Source organism: Syngnathus acus, chromosome 12 (genome assembly GCF_901709675.1).
Source record: "Syngnathus acus chromosome 12, fSynAcu1.2, whole genome shotgun sequence".
In the NCBI taxonomy this organism is placed as follows: Eukaryota; Metazoa; Chordata; class Actinopteri; order Syngnathiformes; family Syngnathidae; genus Syngnathus; species Syngnathus acus.
In genome coordinates, this window is record NC_051097.1 from 6,585,931 (window position 1) to 6,608,421 (window position 22,491).

The following is a 22,491-nucleotide window of genomic DNA, read 5'->3' on the forward strand; positions in this document are numbered from 1 at the left end:
AATTTGGCATACACCGTAAAAATAATACAAAAATGCAAATATACCCCCCCCCCCTCCTAAAAAAAACAATAACTGGTTCATGAAGCAAATTTGAAGCTTCATTTTCCCATCACTGCACAATGTTGTTTAAAACACTGCCTCTTTGTGTTGTTCCACTATCTTTTACTTGCAATTATAGAGGCAAATGGATTCCTGCAGGTGAGGTCCACCGTTGTTGCGTAACAATACAATAGTATTTTGTATGGTGCTTTAAAGTTAGTGTAGATGATGGTCAAGGTTGTGTGCGTTTGTGTGCATTTGTGTGTGTGTGTGCGTGCTCGTGGGTGTGTGTTAGGCACAAAAGGCTTTGAAGAAAATTCCAGCCATGTTAACAAGCCGGGGCTCTAATTCAAACCAGGAGTGTATGTGGAGAAAGAGACGAAAGTCTCACTCCTCACTCTGTCTGCAGACTTGAGGGTCTCGTGTCAAGTTTTGTACTTTTGCAATCTTGTTTTCTATTTTCCCCACCTAAATGAGGACTACAACATTTGCACATTTGTGACCTGGATTCTTGACTTGTTTTAATGTTTCCCAGCTTGTTCTAGCAACCAGATGTATTTTACGAGCCAGCTGACCTACCCGTGAGAATGTTTTGCTACTTTTGCACACAATGGCTTCTAGTTGCCGTCATGTGGAGCCTCGCTCCCCCGAGCTCGTCGGCTGCACGGAGGAAAAACACTTTGAGCAAGAGTCAGCTGGACCCCAATGTGAAGGATTGGGGCGACTATTCGGACCTCCCCCCAGGAATGGAGCTGGGCATGGGTGAAGACAGACAACGTGGATACGACAACAGAGAAGATGGAGGATCGTCGTTGAGCTTCACCCCTGAGTTAGATTTCCTTTCTGAATTTGCAGGCAAGCAAAATGACTGAATCCATTCAAGTGCATGATTGGTCTGTTATTGTCAGAATTGTTTTTTTGGGCCTGCAGGTAAAAAGCGATTGTGGGTAATAACAGCCACTTCATACAATGACCACTACCTTCGCATGATGGAGAAACAGCTTGAAGACATGGACCAGGTCATTTAATCATAAACCGAAAATGGGCTTTGTGCACCTTGTGAGCAAAACGCTTACTCAGAAACTTTTTGGTCTCCTTCAGAAATTGCTCAACTGCCGTCTAGCCGAAAGAGACACTTTCATTGTCACCATCATCCAAAACGCCATGATGGATGGGAGGATCCAGAAGACCACCGTACAAGGAGAGGCCACAGTGGAGACGTTGGACCCTGACACTGTCACCAAGTTGCTGCACTATCTTGAACTCACCCAGGTAAACACTTACTATTCTTTATTAATTATATTATATTATAATTATTATTATTGCATGCTGAATTCATCTTTTGATCCGAATCAGGACCAAGCGTTCAACATGTTGGTGCTGAAAAAAAATCTGAGAGTCAGTGAGCGCTTCCCCTTTCCGGTTCGAATTGAGGCAGTCTTGGAGGTCATTGATCAGTTGCCCGTGAGGAAGTTGGAGAAGATAACCAGAAAAGGATCCAAACTGAGGTTCTGCTTGAACCTGCTTTGAAAATAAAATGACTTTACAGTAATACTTGACTTTTTTTATCCAAGGTGTGACAGCACCAAAAAGAAAGTGATGGTGAAAAGGAAAAAGATGAAGAAGAGGATCATTCTGAGTCCGCACAAGCAAAGCAATCGGACTTCAGTGGTGACGCTGCAAAGAAAGCCGCCGATGGACAAAAAGGCCGCGCTTAAGAGTCAGATCCAGGATATACTCAACGGCAAGTCGAGGTTTATAATTTGGAAGGAGCCAGCTGGGGGGAAAAAGGAGCCTAGCGCTGGCGGCAAACAGGAAGAGGAAAAAGAGAATACGCAGCGTCCTCATGTGTCAACAGGAAAAGAGGAAGTGAAGAAAGAAAGGTGATTTCAGATTCACTCTCAAATAGGAAAATGCTAACAGAAACAAGGAACTTAGCTTGTTTACACTTTTGACGAGTAACCTTGATGACTTATGACGAATATTCTTCCAAGATGAAATTCTTGAATCCTATTTCGTTCGATTGTTTTGCAGGCCAAAAGTAGAGCCGGCAAAACCGGCTGAGGAGAGTCAAAATAAAAATGAAGAAAAACAAAAAGCCAGAAAAAAGGGCAAAGGGAAAAAAGGAAAGAAAGGTAAAGGAAAAGGAAAAGGAAGAAAGTCCCACAAAGAAGCAAGCGAGGAGGACAAAACCGCCTTGAAAGACTTTCTGGATCATTTCAAGGGGAAGAGAAGGTTGATGGTAAGAATCCCACTTCATCATCACATATTTTGAAGTGTTCGCATTGACCGACTGGCCATGTTGTGTTTTGAAGCTGATATCGACCCCCACCTTGGACGCGACGCTATTTGCGCAACAGAGCGCCGAGAACGACAAGCGGAGCTGCGAGCTGGCCGTCAGGAAGGTCACCGTGGCGACCATCGTGGGCAAAGGCAACGATGCCACTCTGGCGTTGCAGCATCATCGACTCGGTAGAAAGCGCCTGGCACATTTACTTGCAAGTATTGCAGGTGTACCTAATGAAGTGTCCGCTCACTGACTGAATTGAAGACTCGGAGTTTCCGTTTGGTGAGCTACCAGAGCAGTCGTCTGATTCGGGCCTGATCTCACTGTTACGATCCCAGCTGGGTTTGTCTTCCTCTGATTTGTTCTCCATGACCGTCACCGACTACGACATGGAGCCCAACGTAAGATAATCCGTGTTAAATTTGGATTCGGGTTGCATCCTTGTTTTTGATGTCTTCCCCTAGAGAGTGTTTGAGGCGCCTCTGTCGAGCCTCGCTTTATTCGACCACATCGACAACTTTCCATCGAGGCACCCTGAGATAGAGAAAGAAAGGAAACGTCCTCCATCTTGCGGCGCTGACAAGCAACAATCCGAAGTTGAGAATTCCTTGCTCAGGTAAAAAAAAAAACGCACACGTTGATACCAATACTAAAATAAAAGCTTATCCTCATTCTTGCAGGTTCGTGTCGAAGAGGAGACTGCTGATCGTCTCGGCTCCGACAGAGGACGACTATTCTTTTCAAACGCAGCTGTCTGCTCTCAACGGGCATGAATGTCACCTTGGTCGGTAACACGCTGCACTCGCTAACACATGTTCAATTTTTTTTTAAATCTTGTTAATCGTAGTAAGCTTCTTTTAATTTAATTTAATTTAATTTAATTTAATTTAATTTAATTTAATTTAATTTAATTTAATTTAATTTAATTTAATTTAATTTAATATTTGACTTTGCTTCCCTCAGGTATTCGCCACTTTGCCATGTTGAAGCTAATCGGGGTCGGAGAAAAAGCCTCGGGGACCGTTGAGCTGTTCCCTCTCAATGGTGGCTGCATTTCCTGTTTTATGGTTGTCATCACATTTCTGGAATCAATATTACCGATCGCCAAATACTGCTCCATATCACCAATCAGGTCGCAGTCAGAGTGAAGTGGAGCCGCTGTCCCGCACGGCGGTCAACAACCTACGCGAGCAGCTGAAGATCAGCAAGGACTACTTCAGCATGTTGGTGGTGGGCAAGGATAGCGATGTCAAGGCCTGGTTCCCCTCGCCCATGTGGTCTCTGGAGAGCGTCTACGACCTGGTCGACTCGACCGAGCTGCGTCTGCAGGAGGAGACGCTGCAGAGGCGGCTCGGGATCCACTGCCCGGATGCGCACGGGAGGGGAGGAGGCGAGGAGGGGGGAGGTTACCACGGTTACGGGGGAGATCATCACCACTCGCAATGAATTGACCGGAGATTAGAAAATATTTTCAATAAATGCGATAATAGTTGTTTTTAGTCCTTATTTTATTTTAAGCTTAACTTCTTTTTCTGTTTTAATACTTTAAACAGGGCTTTTTTTTCCCCTCCCAAACGAAATCTCTTTTCTTTTGGAAATCTGCATCGTAAGGAATCCACAGAAAAGTTTTCAAAAGCTACATGCGTGATAAAAAATAAATAATTACGCAACACAGTGCTGCCAAATGCTGATTCTGGAACTACATCTGTTCTCGCAAATAATAATAAAACTGTCGAGTGGAATTTTTGACCACCCAAAGTGTTTTTACAAGTCAGAACTCACACAGCGGAAAAAATACAAGGATGAAATATAGGATGATAATTCAAATAAGTTTTCGTTGCTGGACGCAAAGTTGCCAGTGACAAGCAAATCATGAGATCAGCACATGAAGATAATACAAAGTGTGACACACACACACACACACACACACACACACACACACACACACACGCACACACACACACACGCGCACACACACACACACACACACACACACACACACACACACACACACACACACACACACACACACACACACACACACACACACACACACACACACACACACACACACACAACACAGAGCGAGTGAGTGAGGAAGTAGTCGACACGCACAAGTTGACACTCGCACACTGGCTGCTTTATCGCTCTTTGACGATTCCACTCATGCTCTGTAGACTCTCTTGGACAGGTGCATAGATTGACACACAGACACACAGACACACACACACACACACACACACACACACAGACACACACTGAAGCTGCTCCAGTCAGCAGGACTGTTTTCCTCAACATGGTGAGTACCTCAAACTACTTTCTAACGATAAGCAACAAATTATTATTCATCTTTTTCACTCATGAGTGACAAATGTGTAACTTATTTGAGTATCTAAAGACTTTTTGGGCGGTGAATGAGATGATTTCACTAAATGTAAAACTTGAGCCATTTTGTTTTACTTTGTGTGTCTCTTGCTTGTGCAACTTTGGCCATCACCTCTTATCAAAGTGGAAATAGAAATGTTTGCTTCCTCTTTGCTTGGAGCAGAGGACTTGACTCAAAGCGGCTTTATATCAAAGCAGGGTTCTAAATTTTTCATTTCTATGTAATCATTTGTCATTTTGAGATGTGTATTTTCTTGAAGTGTGTTGCATTAGTCTAAGAGGCACTCGCAACTTTGTGGAGCAACACATGTTGGGTAATTTTAAAAAAAATTGGGGGGGTTGTTGAGAAACCGACACGAGACGGAGGGTATTTTTTGACTGATGTTGTTCCATAAATTAATTTTCGATGATGCTCGATTTTTTTTGCATTGGGGCAGGAGGATGCGTTGCCCCGCCTCATCTATATGTTCAATAATTTGACTTTTAATTCAGTTGTCAACTCTTTTTTTTATTCCTCATTAATAATGCAAGTAGACCAAGTTTTTAAATAATAATTCCCCAGATTTATGGAGGCCATGATTAGCATAATATGATGACTGGTTTATATTAGCCTTGCCTGTCTCGCTGTACATTAGCTTGACAGCTATTTTATTTGCTTCATCTTAAAAAATAACAATACTGAGTTTTGGTGGTCTTCCACAATACGAAAAAAAAAAAATCAACTTGAATTCAACCAGTATAACTGACTTGACAATTATTCACCTAAGATTCATTTTCCCTCTTCATTGTAAAGTTTGCTTTAATGATTTATGAAGTTCGAGTTCATTTGAAGTGGTCATGTTTTGTTGCTGCCGTTTCATAGCAACGCCGCTGTTGCGTTATGACCTTAACTCTTATCTGCACTTTGCTTGGTTGTATTTTCGACTCGGCAACAACAAAAGAGTCACCTCCTCCATTCTCTTCCAGGAAAACAAGGCCGACGTAAAGGCCATCATGGCTCGTTTTCAAGCCAACGCCGGGAGCTCCGACGAGAGCTCCCCGCCGTCACTAAAACACAAGACGCCCGTCAACGTCACCCTCTCATCTGGTCCCGCCATCCCGTCCAAGAAACCGGTCTTGGAGAGTCTCTCGGGCGGCACTTTAAATCTACCGCCCAAACCGGCCTCCTACCTTAAAAGCACAACTAAAAGTGACACCGAGGTGCCGGCGGCTAACAAAACGAAAGCACTGGCGAGCCGATTTAACAACAGCCTGGAGGAGACTACGAATAAAAAACCTTTCCTTGAAAGAGGGCAAACATCTCTGAAGTCACCGGAAGCGAAGTGGCCTGAAGTCAAAAGTCCCGGAGTGAAGCCCATCCCCAAGCCGCCTCTGAGCACGAGCGTTTCGAACCCCAGACTTCTAGGTCCTAAACCACCTCCGGCAGCATCTAAACCGACCTGGCTTAAAGAGGAGAGCAGCGAAGGCTCGCCGATAAACCCGGCGCCGCCCAAAGAGCCTCCTCTGCACCGCAAACCCAACAGCAGCATCGTCAAGTTACGGCAGCAGAGCGAGCCCGACAAACCTTCGCCGCCGGCAAACGTCGAGACTTTCGAAAACAAACCCGAGAGTGACCTCAACGTGGACGCCAAAGCGCCTCTCAATCCCGCCGTTCCTCCACCGAAACCCCCGGCGAGTAGAAAGCCCAGTTTCAAAATTCCGCCCAGTGCGTCTATTCAGAACATTAATATTGATTCGGAACCCAAACGCAAGCCGCTCCCAAACGTGCTCACATCGGGCCCTGCGCCCGCCAAACCAAAACGACCCCCCAAAGTAGACTTGAGTGGCTTTCGAAAAGCAGCCGTGATCTTTAATGGTAAGTTGCACTATTTGCCTACACAACTGCAAACTCTAATAACTAATCCTCAAATTCAATTATTCCTACTTTTTTTCTAATCATGCCTGCTTGATGACTAGATTTTTATTAGTGAGTGACTTAACAGCCGCATTAGAGTCACGTATCGACTTCCTCTATTTGACCAGTCGAGTTCACAGTCCGTTTTCTCTCTCTTGGCTCCGCCCCTACGGGCTAAGCGCATAGGGAAGTTGTATAGAAGGAAGCAGGGAGAGTTTCGAGCGAGAGCTCTGCTCTTTATAGACGGATGAGATAAGGCCTTGCGTGCCCTCGTCTTTTTTTTTTCTCTATATACAATGACATGTATATCTTTTTTTGTTTTAGGAAATAACGCCGTCAACAAACCAGTGCCCCCACCTCCCTTAACGTTTGGCACAAATCGGCCTGAGCCACCTCAAAGTGCACTTCCAAGTCTGCCCCCACGACCTTTGGGAACCATGTAATGCACACACACACACACGCGCACACACACACGTCAAGCAAGGTTAAATGTTACATTTGTACCTTGCAGTGTGCGAGAAGAATCCTATGACGATGTTGATGCTGTGAAGATCAACTCGAACCTTCCTCCTCCTCTGCCGCCATCCACAGGTCCGGTCGACACTAGAGCGCAAGAAATATGTCAAGATGATGCACACGATAATAAAGCAATATTTTTTTTTTTGGTTCCCTTTAGGTCATCCAAGCCTCAGGCCAAAGGTGACAAATGCGCCATTCAACACGTTCTGTATTTTAACTCAAAGGTTTGCGTGTTGTTTTGATTTGCGTCCAGGAAGAAGACGATGACGACAGCGGCGATATGTACGAGCCTCTTGATGAAGAGGCGTGGTAAGAGAATGGAGAAGTCGGACTTTTTTGGGGTTATTTATTTTCTGCCGTTATAATTGTGCCTGCTCGTCAAAAAAGGGACGAACACGAGAAGAGAAAAGAAAAAGAGGAGAAACGACAACTTGAGGCCGAGAAGAAAGAACAGAAGGGGCGAGAGAAGAAAGAACAAGACGCCAGGAAGAAGTTCAAGGTGAAATGCAATTTTATCATTTTTGCGGACAAATGTAACCTAAGCGCTGTCATTATTTTGCATGTCAGATTGTGGGCGCCGTGGAAGTGACTCATCAAGGCAAAGCTTGCGTGGACCACAAAGGCAGCAAGACAGAATTGGCGCTCAAGCGAGGAGACTGTCTGGACATTATTCGAGTCCAAGGGAACCCAGAGGGCAAATGGTTGGGCCGAAAACAGGATGGAACCAGTAAATTGCTTTTCTTACTAGATATCACAAAATAATAATGATAATAATAATAACAATAATCTGACTTGATTCTGGTAAAATTGCAACTTTAATATGATATTGTAAAAAGTTGCCTGTTCCTTTGTCAGTTGGCTATGTGAAGACAACTTCAGTGGAAATTGACTTCAACACACTGAAGACTCATCAAGCTCAGCAGGGCTCCACCAGCTCTGAACTCTACGATGACGTGGACGTGGCCTTGTCGGACAGCAGGTGGCGGGAAAAAATTCTAACTATACGTAGCTATATATATATATATATATTTTTTTTTTTTACATATTAAATATCTTAAAATAGCTTAAAATATTTTTTGTTTGACTTAATTTTCCAACCTGTTTTCTCTCCACAGTGGAATCAGTGGACAAGCAGGTAACATGGTTCAACATTTAACAGAGAATTTATTTCTAATGTATTCTACTCATTATAATAATCCCAAAATTAAATCAAGTCACATTCAATTTGTTTTTTTCCCAGTCTTTTTACCGCCTCCCCCAACAGATGACGAACTTTATAATGATGTCATCGATCCGGATTTGGATGTGAGGTGGGTGATGTCCAATAATGACACTACAGAGTTTAAAAACTGTTTAAAAATATAAAACTGTATTATTTGGATGTTTAGTCATCCTCGGCCCAGGATGTCTGTTAAGACGTTTGACCTCCTGAAGATTTTTGAGCGAAACAGACGTCCAGACAGCACTAAAGTGTAAAAATACACTCAGTAGTAAGACCGGTTCTCACATTAATCCCGTTAATCCAACAATCATCATAATCTCTCATGCCATCACCTAAAGAGCGATGGAAGGAGACAATCAATAATTGTCACATTCTCTTTGCAAACTATCGATGATGTCATTAATCTTGCATGAGACTCCGCGTCCAATATTGATACGTGTACAATCAACTAATTGTGTTGGCTCTCACTAATCTACTGATTATGTTGCTGTTACTGATGCATGGCACTGCTCATACTGAAATTGTTCAATCCGATGTGCTAATCTGTCATCGTAAACATGATCAACCAGATTTTTATAATGTGTCATATATTCTCATTTCTTCTGATCTGCCAGACTGCCTCCACCCAGCCAGTTTACAGCCGGCGAAAGTTCAGGTATTTATAAATAGATAAATAAATCAGATTATATTTCTATATATTAAATAAATAATTTATATTTTTTTACATATAACTCATTTGAAAAAAATTTTTTAAAATATATATACGTATTTCAGATACTTTGAAAATATGAAAATAAAAACAAAATAGTTCAGGTATTCCACCTAATATTCCAATTTTAATATTCAAATATTAAATGTAAGTATATTATATAAAATTATAATAAAGTTATTATAAAATTATACACATTTTTTACAATATAAAAAAATAATGGATAATCTGGTCTTGTTTTCATTTCATTAGTAAAATAAAATAATTGAGTTAAGTTTTGGATAAAAGTAGACTAAAGGGATAATTCTGATATGCATGTATACTTTGTATTATTTATTGTAGATTGTAAGTGTCAATGTAAAACCTCACCTTGCCAATTCTTTCATGTATTTAAAGTCGATGAAGATCTCTACTATGACGTTGACGCCCAAAACCTGCCGCCTCCTCCTCCCATCAGCAGGTAGAATCCTTCATTCTTTTTTCCTCCCACAGGTGCCCTTTTGAAATTCTGCCATTTTGTTTCCTCAGCATCCCAACCCTGAGAGGCAGAGGCAAGGAAGAAGAATGTGATGCAAAGAAAATGAAAAAGTTTGACAAAGAAGAGAAAGACTTCAGGAAAAAGTTTAAGGTTTGTATTTCGGATCCGTCCACTTACTGTACAGTAAAGTAGCAAGAAGGATTCCTTTTCTGTGCTTTCAGTATGAGGGCGGAATTCAGGTGTTGTATCAGGTGACAGTCAGCTCCGCTGCTGTCAACAAAAAGTGGAGCGGCAAAGAGCTGGCGGTCAAACCCGGGGAGAAACTCGACGTGATCGTCAAGCCCGTCGACAACAAAATGATTTGTCGCAATGAGGAGGGCAAGTGTAAGTGTACAAAAGTACTGGGACAAACAATTGTTAATAAATTCTAATCTGTGTTTTTTTGTCCTTCACAGTTGGTTATGTTTCAATGAGCAACATTTGCATGGAGTGAGTATCAACAAAAATGTTCACGTTTCAAATTAAGGAGGGGCACATACAGTAAGAAAGCTGATTTTTTTTTTCTTTATTTACAGCGACATTTACGACGATATCGGCGATGGTATGTTTTTTAATTATTATTCATTATTCCAAATTAAAGCCTCTTTTAAGCATGATGGCATATTTCTCCTCAGATTGCATCTATGATAACGACTGATGAACACCCCACATCCTGTGTAAAAACATACAAGTCGTCAAATATTTAAAATGTTATTTAATTGTGTTTGGATGTCTTCACTCAACTGTGTTTTGGCTACTTTTTTTTTTTTTTTTTTTAAATAATATAAATGGTAACAGTATTTACACTTCATTTTAATTTATGTGAAGGATATTCAAATGTTCTCAGGTTTGTATACACAATGCTTCATTATCTTTCCCTGTGAGATGCCATTACAAGTTTAAATGAAAAATGTTTTTCTATATTAACGTATGGACTAATGAGACATACACAATTTAAATGTCTATATTTTTTTCTTCAGTTCAATAAATATATATTTTAAAAAACTATGCCTGTATTCATATAAACAACATGCATTTCCTGACTATTTTATCAGGCTTGAACAAAGTCTTTGTCATATTATTATTTGTAATATAATAAACTTGCCCCCTGAAACAACTTTTGCTGCTTGTATCTATATAATATAGTATATCTTACACCCTAGGCAAGAAAATAAAACAAACATGGTGTCGCCATTAGTCATGCAGCTTCACATTTGGCAATTATCTCCACACAAGTGTGATTAACGTTAAAGTGGAATCACAAATATAATTGTTTTTCAAAATAAGTACAATTTTTTTTACCTTGTGGCCACTTTTGACCAGGCTGAGTAACTTTTAACTGTTGCATTCGTCGTCTGGCTTGTCCGTGTAGCTTCTTTTTATTTCACAAATATCGAAATGCGCTGCAAATTAATCAAAAATACAAAACAGCTGTTGGCCTTTTCCCCATCAAAGTAAAACTTCCGTCCAACAGGGAATTCAAAAATAAAAGTTACAGTATTGCAGTAAATTTAGCTAATAATTTTTATTTTTATTTTATTATCTTACGTAGTTAATGGTTAAACTACATTTTGGCTGTGCTTGCACTAACACTATTCAGACTGGGAGTGGTGGGGGCGCTGTGTTGTCTTTGATTCACTTGAATAGAAGAAGAAAAAGGCGGAAGTGAACGTCCTTGTCTCCAACATGGCTCCCCCCGTAGCAGTATCGCCACTCATCAAGGTAAAACACTTTTTAGATCATTCTAACATAATACAACTTTTCATGACGGCAACATTTTGTTATATTATGACCCGTTGGGTGGTCAAGGTTGTTGTTGTTTTTGCGTCGTACGCTAGTTTAAGTTTGTCCCGAGTAGTCTCCTGCAATGACATTGAAGCGTTTTACAGGTAAATATGCAAAAAAACACCCAGAAAATATATGAAAAACATCGCCCATGTTTTCTGGTAAACGATTTTTATGAGCTACGTACATGTTTTACTTCGGTGATTTTGTGCATAATTTTAAATTCATCATACGAAATGTCAGAGTGGACTTCGCCCTAAATTACAAATGTGGTTGATTTTAAAGTGCAGCGGATTGATGAAAGAAAAATGTGCAAATTTATTGGTCATGCATATGATATTTATATATTTTTCAGACGGCCCGGTGGTCTGCCCTGTTGCTCGGCGTCTTCTATGGCAAACAGAGGTTTGGTAAGTTCATTAACCCCTTCTGTTCCTTTGAGTACAGTATAGGAACAGTATATACTGTTAATATATATATAATTATTAAAACCAACTGCTTAACTTTTGGGGGGGCTTATTTAAGATTTTGCAGACGGTGGATTCCCTACATTTGCTCGACATCAAAATTGTAATAAATGGAAGATAATAAGCATTATGACATTGTGAATATTCAGAGTACCTGAAGCCCATCGCAGCGGAGGAGCGGAAGGTGGAGGAGGCTGAAAAGAAGGCTCGCGAGGAGCAGGAGCGCATTGCCAAAGAATTGGCCGAAGGTACCACACGACAACGATATCATGACTCGGCAAATGTCTTTATTTCTGACATCACCTCTTTTTTTCCCCCACTTCTGTCTCCACAGCCAATTCAGATACCATCCTCAAGTGAGCTACTTAGCCTCCGTTATGTTCTAAATCAAATAAAAGATTGTTTTTCATGTGAGGTGTTGGAGTGTTTATTGTGATGTGTGTGTGTGTGTGTCCTTCACTTAAAAGCCAGTTGTAATCCTGGCCTTGTTTAGCAGCAATAATCCCAGGATTGGGGTCACCCGCCAGTAGTAGAAAGTGCTGTGTGGACAGAAACACTCCACTCCAAAAGGTCTTGTGTGTGACATTGTTGATTACTCAACAAAAAAATATATTTGGACCCACCTGCAACCCGAATGCGGATAAGCGTGATTGAAAATGGGTTGAAACCTAAAAATTTACTATAGTAAAAAAAAAAAGAAACTCAGCAGCCTGTTTTTTTTTTTCATGACAACGGTGTATTTACATGGTCACTTTTACGCTAGAGTTGACTAGCAACCCAAAAGTCATCTGTACAATTGGGACACACTTCCATACCATATGTACATACACACTTACACAGTCCAAGTATGGAAATAGAAATAAAACTAGAAAATGTTGCTTCCGATTCTCTTTCTTGATAAGCACCAATTTCCTGCAGACCACAATTGCGCCCCAATTTTTTTTCCCCCTCGACAGAGCCTACAGTTCTCACCAAATTTTCCTTGAGTGTTTCAGCACACCGAGCAGGTCTTGGAACCGCCGGCGTTATCCGCTGGTGGATGAAGGAAATAGTTACTAAAAATCCTCTGCATTAAATCACAACTTAAAATTAGTAAGCACCTTTACTGGTTGCGGCCGCCTGCTTTGCGGCCTTCTGGTCCTCTATGACTTTAAGTTGAGCCTCATACTCTTCTTTTTTGGCATTCCACTCCTTCCTGTTGTTCAGGATTCCATCGAGCATGGGTTGGATTTGTGGGTGGAAGCGGGAGAACTCCTGCGCAAAAATCCAATTAATCCTTTCACAATATCATTTGATTCGACCGATCGAGCGAAGCATCACCTTGTAGACAAATGTGCAGACAAAGTCGATAAAACCACATTGAAGCTTGGGGAGCTCTGCTGCTTTGTTCCTGTCCATCATGGGCTGGTGGATGCAAAAGTGAGGCGGATTAGAACAGGAAATGTATCAGCAAATCATTTCTAATGACTTACAATGGGTTGTTGCTCCAGTACTGTCCTCTCTAGGTCACCTTGCTCCCAAAACTCTGCCGCCACAGACAAAGCAACCTGAACGACACAAATAAATAGTCACTGCGGATGCTTTTCTAGAATTCCACGTGACCTCTCACCTTGCTTTGCACCTCCCAAGGCTTGGTGATGGCGGACAAGTCGCAAGCGGTCATCATCATAGCCCTGCGGTGAGAAACTTTAGCGGCTAAACACAAGTAGCAGGAGGATTTTTTTGGGGGGTGTACTCACATGAGTATCTCTTTCCTGGTTGTTTCAAGAGACATGAAATCAACCCACTTTTTTTCATCTTCATACGTGTGCGAAAGGTCCACAATCTTCTGGAACATGGTTCTCTTTCTAGCATGTGAGGAGAGGTATTATTGTTTATTCTCGTGTATTCTTTGTGGCGATCTACCTAATATGAGAATAATAATAATAATAACGACGGCTAACTTGAAATAAAGGGCGAGGTCGGTGGCGATGATGGCGATATCCGTGAGGTGAATGACGTGCTCCACCTGTCGTCTGTTCAGGTTCTGGTAGATGTTCAGTGACTATGAGTGAGGACAGAAAAGAAAGGAAGTATTGTAGGTATATATTTTTTGGGGAATAAAAAGACACTTGATACTTTTTAATGGACATTCTCACCTCATCAGACAAGAGAAATTTTCCAAACTCCAGATGATGTCGTTCCAAAATGGAAGATCCATGCAGCTTAGCGAGAGGGTTGCCTGACCTGTTAACATTCAAGTAACAGAATTGTTAGCATTGTTTTTTTACAGCTGTCAAAATTAATCGAATAATCGAGTCATCATTTGGAGCCGTTTTTAAAGATGGTCCATATTTTCTGATTTCAGGCTCTCAAAAGTAATAATTCTGATTTCTCGAGTCTTCCATTAAAAACAGCAGACTGATTTATCTTTTGTGTTTAATGAAGACATTTGCTTTTATTTTGGAAAACAATGAGCTTCAATCCTCCTTGTGTAATATTGCTTAGCTGTTGTTTTTTTATCTCTAAAATGATACCAAATAAACAAAAAAAAATTGGTAAAAAAAACAATAATCAGGCAAAAATAATACAAATAAAATTGTATCCGATTAATCGATTTTATTAATTTGATAATGACAGCCCAAATTATTTTCAAACATACTTTAGGGCCAAACATTTCAGGTGAGTCTAGCAAATAAATCAAGCAGCACTTACTTGACCTGGTACAAATTGTTGGTCCCTCTATGGTCAATATCATGAAGGAAGCCTGCTGTAATCATGGCCATGACCTCCAAGTCGGTATAGTACCGCTTCAGCATTCCCGTCTGGCCCAAAGACATCCAACACTAATAAAAGCTGCCTGTATTTTCAGCTGAATAAGCACGTCGACGAATACCGTCAAGAGCGTGAACATGGTTTGTCCCACATTGAAGCCGTGGCGCCAGTTGTGGTACGTGATTCTCCTGTAGCCTTTACTCACAGAGTACATGAAGCGAACCAGCACCTGACGAAAACCGATGGAAGCACAAAAGCTTAGAAGGCTCCGGAACGGTTCGATGATACAAGTGTGAAATCACCTCCTGTGGGATTTGGAATTTCTTGACGACGCCGACTTCATAGTACATCTGAATACCGCACTTGACCAGTTCCATCTCGGTGCAGTTGAAATCCGAAAAACGGAATTCGTAGATCTCAAATTTTTTGATCAGAGGAGGTAGGTCTTTTTTCTGCGAATGGAGACATCTTTGACACGCTATATTCCACCCAACATTCCGTTCTTAAACTTTTTACCAAGATATTTAGAAGCTCATCTTCTTCACACTCCCACGGTTCGCAGTCGTAGACCTCTTTGGTGTTCTGGGAGGGGATAGAAAAGGCAGATGTTCGGTTATGACATGAGCAGAACTCGATTCAACCTTTGTGGGAACTAGACAAAAGTACTGACCAGGATATTTTGAATTTCATCATTCCGACATTTAACGTGGTAGAGCACCATGTCCTGAGCGATGTCTTTACGGTTCTCCAGCTTGTTCATTTTGTCGTACGTGTCCGTGTTCAAAGCTGACCAGCCCAAAAACTGGGTCAAAGCCTTGGAGACAAACAGAACATCAGGACTTTGATTACGGGATGGCAAGAGTCTCCTACCTCCATGAGCTGCTCGTCTTGATCGTCGAAAGGCTTTCCGTCTTTTCTGTTGTAAAAAGTGGCCACGCCTACAATCTCTTCCTTTTTGTTGACGATCGGGAGGGAGAGAACATTCTTGATGGTCCATCCACTGCTGTCCAGCGCCTCAGACTGGATCGTAAGAACAAAATATATCGTGTTCACTGAGTGGTGTTTACCAACTTTCACCGTTATTCATCTCATACCTTGAAGTCAAACGTCTCGTCCGATCCCGCGTTCATAATATTGCAAATCTAAGGAGGACGAAAGAAGTTATGGTCAGGAAAACCGAGATTGAAGCGGATATTGTTGTCATGACTTGAAACGAAACTCACAAAGCCACTTTCAGCAACATAAGTAGGCAAGCCGCTGCTCAAGGCCCAATGATCTGCTGGTGGATTACTACAGAAAAAAAATAAAAGAATAAAAATTAAAAAAATATTTTAAAAAAAGTATTTATTGTTAGCCAAAGATCTGAATACATTTTGATAACATTTATTTTGATATTGTGAATCAAGACAGATAAAAACGTATTTTCTTACGGTATTACTTTGATGTCTTCCTTCCCGTGTAGTATGTAATCAATGACTTTGTAGAAATGTACTTCCTTAAAAAAACAAATATATTATTACTTTATTGTGTATTTTTCTTACTTATTCCGAAATAAAAAAAATAAAAAATAGCACCCTTCCGTCAGGTGTTAGAGGCCCAGCGTAAGGTGGCTGCTCTCCCATTAATACCGGCCACACGTCAAAGAACTCCTGAAAGACAGAAATGGAATTTTGTGTTGGTTGGGGAAAAAAAAAATAAAGAAGGAAAACTCACCTTATCTTTGGTCATGTCAAGTAAGCCGACCGAGTAGCGGTCGCAGTTGAGGTAGGCTCGCACCGTGTACAAGGCCTTGTGGAACTGCCGCTCGATGTCGGTCAGCTCTTCAAAAACTTTGTTGGCGGACCACAGCAGCAACTGGCATGCGCACAATCAATTATTCAATCAATTTTATAAGAGGGGTGACTTTTATTAAGTGTAACATGCATCACCTGTCCTTTACGAGTCTCACAGCTATGGAGGTAACTCAGGTGGTAGATCTTCAAGTTCAACGTGGCGATTTTCAGATACTTTGAAAAGAGCTGCAAAACAACACATCACTAAGAATGTTCCACAGTACAATTTTTATTTTTTTTTAATTTCTCGTCTCACATCTTCATCCTCATTTGTGAAATGTGGCCCCGTGGTCTTGTTAAGGGCCATGATCACGGCCACCATGTCTTTGCCATTGAGAATGGGCGTGGCCAGAACGTTCCTGGTCTCGTAATCAGTGAGCTCATCCACAAATGAGCTGAAGTACTGGTTCTGAAAAAGAACATACAGAACATTATCATTTTATTATGATTTATTATTATTATTATTATTATTAATGTATTTATTTATTTTATACGATTGTTTTTTATTGTTATTATTATTATTATTTTATATGTGAATATGACAACACTTTTGTAGTCTCATCATAAAGTGACTGGTTCAAAATAACAATCAAATACCACCACTTTTTTCTTTTGCTAGTCCCAATAAAATTTAAGAACAATGAGATAGTCACTTTAATTCAAATATTATTTGAGAATTATTTAGAGTGTAATTAACACAATTGAGCACATCTCAAACATATGAATAAGAGATTTCAGCACTAATATTTGAACCTGATGTAAAAGGTTAAAAATGTATGCCGACACGACTAAACTAGATCCATTATCTATTACTGCTGACCAAATACAAGCGCCGTGTAATCCACTAGAGCGGGTCTGCAAATAAATGGATTATGTCTAACAAGTGGATTAAACCTTCACTTGGTCAAATATAGCTGCAAGTGTGGCTGTATTCACTCATCACTGGCTTGTCTTCACCCAAAAGTGTTGAAGTGGTGACCAAACACTATTTATGTGTTAACCTATTTTTATTTTGCTTCTCTTTTTTAAAATAAAATCAACGTTGTGTGCTTCTTTACTTGTCTTTGTTTTATATGAGAAAATTGATTGTGTGGGTCACACTATTTTCAAATGTAAATATTTTTAAAATATCCTCGATACAAACACATATAGGCCAAAAAATACATTTGAGGTGGTTTTATGGTGTTCTGCTGCCACCTAGCGGTAGTAATAAGGACGACATTTCGTCATTTTTTGGTCCTCTTACCTCTTTGACATCCTTCACATTCACTGTCTTCTTGGTCTGGGCTACATGACCGACTATCCCCAAGTCCAGCGGGTAGACGATCTCAGAATCGGGCGGCACGACACACTCGTCCAGCTCGGACTGGGTGTTGACGTTGAAGAGTCTGGTGGCCAACTCGCCGATGCCGTTCCTCTGCCGGTACATGAACAAGCTGCAGCGGTCGGCGTGGATCAACGCGCTGATTCTCTTGAGGATCTTGAAGATCACTTTTTCCATGTTGATGTTCTCCTGCATGTCTGTGATCAGGTCATACATGATCCGACTTTCCTCCACCTGAGGAACAAAGAGAGAATAATCTTTCCCATTTGGGTTTTTATTTTCCAGTCGAATATTATGACTACCTGGCTGAGTTCCTGGAGTTGGCTGAAGTCCACCTGTTTTTCCTGGAGTCCCGACACCTTAGATATGGCGCTTTGGCTCATCTTCTTAGCAAAGTACTCCTTAGCAAAAGCCGGGTTCTCTTTGAGGAACTTCTCTACATCCTCCTTTTGCACGCCCATCTTTCCCTCTGTGTCAACGATGGCAGCCTCTTCAAGAAAGCTCTTTGCTCTCACTAAGCTACCTCCAAATATTAACAAACTAACTAAAAGGTGCCGTGGGATCCAGTTTGGGCTTCTTTGGGTTAGCCGTAATAGTAATCCCCCCCTCGTGTGAGAGCCCTGATGAGAAGCAGAGGGCTGAATGCAAACAATCCTCCTGCCCTCAGCAGATACTTGTAAAGGTTAGCAGGGGATCTTCTAGTCAGGTGATCATCTCCTACTCCCACACGGCCACTGATCACTGTCATAGAGATATCAACTCAAGAATAGATTGGCATTTGGTCGAGACTTCTGCCAAGGCTTAACAGGGCCTTATTTGGATCCACTTCTTCATCTAGGAAGCATCCTAACCAGGAGGACTTGGACTCTGATCCCCCTCCCAAACATCCAAATTAATTGTATCCAAGCTACCGTAACATATTTCCCTATTTTGTGATGAATAAAGTTTTCCTTCTGTGTGCAAAAATGAAGACTCAGCAAAAAAAAAAAAATGATGGCCACTTCCAGGTCTGCCCGTGGAAGCTCTTTAAGTGCTTATTAAACAAGGCCTCCTCAAGCATAAGCCTGATTTAGTTGGGGCAGGTGCTGATTATCTCTGCACCACAACTCTTTGAAATGCAATGTCTGTTGTTGTTGTTCACACCTTTGCACCACAAGGGGGTGACAATGGATTGTGTAAGCTAGGTTGCCATCAGCATATTAGAAAAGGTCATATTTAATCATCTGTTTCAACTATAATAGCCTACAACAGTACCAGTGTGTATGGGTGTGTGTTTTTTTTTGCCAATTTGTTCCAGATTTAAACTGACACCATGATAAAACTTTCATTTCCTGTGCAATGTTTTAGTAACATTTTATAAATTAACCACCATATAAAAGATCTAAATGGATAAGTACCTTTAAAAAAAATCATGACAGCAGTACTTCAGTGCATTTTCTTGGTGAGATCAATTTATGCACTTACCATCAAGGTGCAGTAGACATACTGACCACCAGGTGTCGGAAAGGTTTAATACTTCGGGGTTTCTTTCCGATTCCTGCAAAGCCATGTCTTCTCCTACTTGAGAAAAATGCATAAAGAGCATTAACGAATAGAGAATGTTGTGGATAAGAATTTAATGTCCTAAGTGACATTCACCCCCTTTGCTAATTGACACGAGGTGTGTAAGAAAGGGTTCAGGAGTGCTGACACTAAAGATATATTTCAAACCACTGGCGGAGCTAGGATTTTTTTCATTGCGGGTGAGGGGGGGCAAGGGTCTGCGAAACACAAAAACAATTTTTTTTGCACTAAAAAAAAAATTCTTTAGAAAAACAGATAGATTATTATATCATCAAAGTCAATTGGTCTGGCATTCGGGGGCTCTAACCATAATTGTGTGTTGGGGGGGGGACAGTGCCCCCGCAGTACACCCCCCCTTAGCTCCGCCAATGTTTCAAAGCTAAACTACAAATTAGAAAATAAATAAATGCCTTTGAAGGAAGATGGAGAAAACCCCTCTTAGAAAATAACAATTTTGAAACAAAAACAATTAGCAGGTGTGATTATTTTCTATTTTACTTTTGACAATTATTGTTATCATCACATTTTTTCCTAAACATTATAAACACAACAACTTTTTATTCAATAGCTACAAGTTACGAAGTGAATCTATTTGCGTCCGTGAGCCATTTCAGACCACACAAGACGGATTACATCCCAGAGGAGGAAAAAAATAGATCGTCTGACTTGATTGGCTTGTGTGTCGTCTGTCTCGCCGAGGATGCCCTTTAGTGTGTTTACGTGAAGCCCGTGAACTTGATGTCCTTTATGTGGCTAGCTTTAATCAGGAGACACGCTCAGCAGCAGACATTTCGGGATGCTTTTCGTAACGCCGCTCCATAATAATAGCAGTAATCTCAGGTGGCCGAGGTTAATCTGGGAAGTTCATTAGTTCACACGTGGGGAGAAGATAAGTGTTTTTTTTTTAATTTTGCGCCTATTATAATAGCTCAGTCATTCAGGAAGCAAAAAATTAACTTAAGTAAAAGTTGTTGATCAGTGTCGGAGTCTTTCTTTGCGGATTTGAGCAGGGCAACTTGCAAAATTAGTTACATAAGAGTTTTTTTTTTTTAATGGTCCTGTAAATCTTAGGCAAGTTTGAACACAGAAGCCATCTTAGCGTAAGGACTTCTAGAGATTACCTCTAGATTTAAGCACCTTATTTAGTTCCCGGCAATGAAAATAAGTCGTAAGCTGGTCTGTGTTGGGCTGTATATAAAGGAGACGGCGTTGGATACAAGACCCGATCGAGTCTTTGGACACATACAAGTGCTTCTTGCTCATATTTGTATATAAAGAAGGTAAGAGCGATTTTGGTGAATTGATTGTCTGAAATGGAATTTTCTGTTCACCCCATGATGTGATGTTCTTCCAGAATGGCGTCCAAGAAGCTGGCCGTCCTGCTGGTTGTTCTGTCCTGCATTGAGAGTTGTCTGTCCACCTCATGCGTGGTGGACAGCTTTTCCGTCAAACAGGACTTTGATCCCAAGAGGGTAAGTATATCTGTAAAGGCTTCACAGATGGGAAAGAAAGAATAAGGAAATCCTTGACTGATTAATCTTCTGCATCGTTCAGTATGCCGGAAAGTGGTACGCTCTACAGAAGAAGGATCCAGAAGGCTTGTTCCTGCAGGACAACATCTCGGCCGAGTACACCATCGATGATGACGGAAGCATGACGGCGTCCTCCAAAGGACGTGTGACCCTTTTCGGGTTAGTTGGACATTCCGGTTCTCGGAATTCTGTTGTCTTTTTTTTTTAGACCTTTCAAATGTCAGTCAAAAGATGTAAAATCAGAAATGCTTGGTCACATTCTCTGCAATTTCCGCTAACAACCCAGGCTAAACTTAGCTACTAGCCAAAAGAGGAAAAAAAACCCAGAAGAAGTAGAGAAGTTGCTTTTAATACTGAAAATTTCCATTTGCAGCTTCTGGGTGGTATGCGCCGACATGGCCGCCCAGTACTCCGTCCCTGACCCCGCGACCCCCGGCAAGATGTTCATGAACTACCAGGGACTGGCCAGTTATCTGTCCAGTGGAGGCAAGTATTAAAAAAAAAAAATGGCGCATCCTCTTGCTCTTTCCTAACAGTACGTGACTCCTAACCTTCTCCAGGTGACAACTACTGGGTGATCGACACCGACTACGACAACTACGCCATCACCTACGCCTGCCGCACCGTCAAGGAGGACGGTAGCTGCGATGACGGCTACTCCCTGGTCTTCTCCAGGAACCCCCGCGGCCTGCCCCCCGCCATCCAACGCATCGTGCGCCAGAAGCAGGAAGACATCTGCATGGTCGGACAGTTCCAGCCCGTGCTCCAGTCCGGAGCTTGCTAAGAAGGGAAAACCGGGAGTGGACAAGCGAGACGAGGCTTGAAAGCAAGAGTGATGTGAAAAAGAACTGATGTCATAAAACCTTCATACCTGGAGTCCAAGTTTAGGACGTTCTTCGGTGGTCTGTGAATGAATGTAACATTAAATATGTTTTTTTCTAAAACCAACATCTGTCTTCGTTTTGTGAATGCATGAAAATTTGTACCCTGAGGCGCGGAAATGTGCTGAGCTGTTGATCCCTTCTTGATCCCGTAAGAAGCTAGACATGTGTGAAACACAGAACACTAAGGGGATTAACTGGTGGTCTGATGTTTTCACACTTTAGTTATGCTAATTCTACGGTAAGCCAAGAGGGTAAGGATCATATTTGTCATTTTGAATGCAGCAGTGGTCGGGTCTTGCTTTTGGTAACGATAGAAACCATCAGCAGCATATAAAAACATCATCTGGAGCAGTTTAGAATTATGAAAAAAACCCATAATTTAAAGAAAAATTAATTCAGAGTGTTAAGTATAACTATCACTCAAAAAAAAAACAGCAAAAAAAATAATGTTGCTGGAACTAAAAAATTCACAGCAAGTTCGATAAAATATTAAGTACAGCAAAATATTTTAATTTATGCTAACTAACAATGTTGCCACTAACATCAATAAATTTTAAAGGTGTTCCAACATTACTCTTTCAGCCCCCCCAAAACATTTGTGTGTTTTTTTTCCAATGTACCACAAACTGGAAAAAATACATACATATTAATTCCTTAATATCACACATCTTATTAGTATATCTAATGGATAATAGTGCCTTTGCGTGAAAGATCACGCAGTCAAAATCTGAGTTCTCACATTACGGCTCCGGCGCACAATTTTGCAGGATCTCTGTGT

At 41.1% G+C, this 22,491-nt stretch overlaps 5 protein-coding genes across 8 annotated transcripts; 4 read left to right on the forward strand and 1 right to left on the reverse strand.

Annotated features, from left to right (window-relative positions):
- Positions 1 to 382: 382 nt before the first annotated feature.
- Positions 383 to 4,068, forward strand: ccdc80l2 (coiled-coil domain containing 80 like 2). The gene is made up of 12 exons (XM_037266568.1): positions 383 to 894; positions 970 to 1,058; positions 1,141 to 1,311; positions 1,396 to 1,547; positions 1,614 to 1,922; positions 2,074 to 2,281; positions 2,355 to 2,511; positions 2,591 to 2,727; positions 2,791 to 2,942; positions 3,007 to 3,110; positions 3,290 to 3,370; positions 3,459 to 4,068. The coding sequence occupies exons 1-12, from the start codon at positions 627 to 629 to the stop codon at positions 3,770 to 3,772; spliced, it is 2,142 nt and encodes a 713-aa protein (XP_037122463.1). The 5' UTR covers positions 383 to 626; the 3' UTR covers positions 3,773 to 4,068.
- A 330-nt stretch (positions 4,069 to 4,398) lies between these two features.
- On the forward strand, positions 4,399 to 10,570 carry fybb (FYN binding protein b). Of its 4 annotated transcripts, none has more exons than XM_037266564.1 (19): positions 4,399 to 4,625; positions 5,678 to 6,566; positions 6,930 to 7,044; positions 7,117 to 7,196; positions 7,282 to 7,304; positions 7,378 to 7,433; positions 7,512 to 7,623; positions 7,692 to 7,851; positions 7,980 to 8,103; positions 8,240 to 8,259; positions 8,365 to 8,434; positions 8,513 to 8,596; positions 8,961 to 9,001; positions 9,452 to 9,515; positions 9,584 to 9,683; positions 9,755 to 9,917; positions 9,989 to 10,026; positions 10,109 to 10,134; positions 10,208 to 10,570. In XM_037266564.1, the coding sequence occupies exons 1-17, from the start codon at positions 4,623 to 4,625 to the stop codon at positions 10,024 to 10,026; spliced, it is 2,142 nt and encodes a 713-aa protein (XP_037122459.1). In that variant the 5' UTR covers positions 4,399 to 4,622; the 3' UTR covers positions 10,109 to 10,134; positions 10,208 to 10,570. The 4 variants fall into 4 exon arrangements, with proteins under 4 accessions (XP_037122459.1, XP_037122457.1, XP_037122458.1 ...); XM_037266562.1 differs by having other exon boundaries at positions 9,989 to 10,022; positions 10,103 to 10,134; XM_037266563.1 differs by having other exon boundaries at positions 9,989 to 10,022.
- A 615-nt stretch (positions 10,571 to 11,185) lies between these two features.
- atp5mea (ATP synthase membrane subunit ea) lies at positions 11,186 to 12,238 on the forward strand. The gene is made up of 4 exons (XM_037266692.1): positions 11,186 to 11,294; positions 11,713 to 11,767; positions 11,974 to 12,072; positions 12,159 to 12,238. Exons 1-4 carry the CDS (start codon positions 11,259 to 11,261, stop codon positions 12,182 to 12,184), a joined length of 216 nt encoding a protein of 71 aa, XP_037122587.1. The 5' UTR covers positions 11,186 to 11,258; the 3' UTR covers positions 12,185 to 12,238.
- Positions 12,239 to 12,537: 299 nt separating this feature from the next.
- On the reverse strand, positions 12,538 to 18,588 carry pde6b (phosphodiesterase 6B, cGMP-specific, rod, beta). Its single transcript, XM_037266543.1, has 23 exons — positions 18,037 to 18,588; positions 17,657 to 17,968; positions 16,667 to 16,819; positions 16,507 to 16,596; positions 16,292 to 16,432; positions 16,153 to 16,227; positions 16,009 to 16,073; positions 15,802 to 15,868; positions 15,673 to 15,720; positions 15,449 to 15,598; positions 15,249 to 15,392; positions 15,095 to 15,160; positions 14,881 to 15,030; positions 14,700 to 14,807; positions 14,519 to 14,628; positions 13,963 to 14,050; positions 13,768 to 13,868; positions 13,564 to 13,671; positions 13,434 to 13,497; positions 13,297 to 13,371; positions 13,145 to 13,228; positions 12,925 to 13,078; positions 12,538 to 12,856 (listed from the first exon to the last, which is right to left on the reverse strand). Exons 1-23 carry the CDS (start codon positions 18,193 to 18,195, stop codon positions 12,816 to 12,818), a joined length of 2,553 nt encoding a protein of 850 aa, XP_037122438.1. The 5' UTR covers positions 18,196 to 18,588; the 3' UTR covers positions 12,538 to 12,815.
- Positions 18,589 to 20,427: 1,839 nt separating this feature from the next.
- rbp4l (retinol binding protein 4, like) lies at positions 20,428 to 21,777 on the forward strand. Its single transcript, XM_037266663.1, has 5 exons — positions 20,428 to 20,577; positions 20,652 to 20,769; positions 20,852 to 20,988; positions 21,203 to 21,315; positions 21,390 to 21,777. Exons 2-5 carry the CDS (start codon positions 20,653 to 20,655, stop codon positions 21,611 to 21,613), a joined length of 591 nt encoding a protein of 196 aa, XP_037122558.1. The 5' UTR covers positions 20,428 to 20,577; position 20,652; the 3' UTR covers positions 21,614 to 21,777.
- The last annotated feature ends 714 nt before the right edge of the window (positions 21,778 to 22,491 follow it).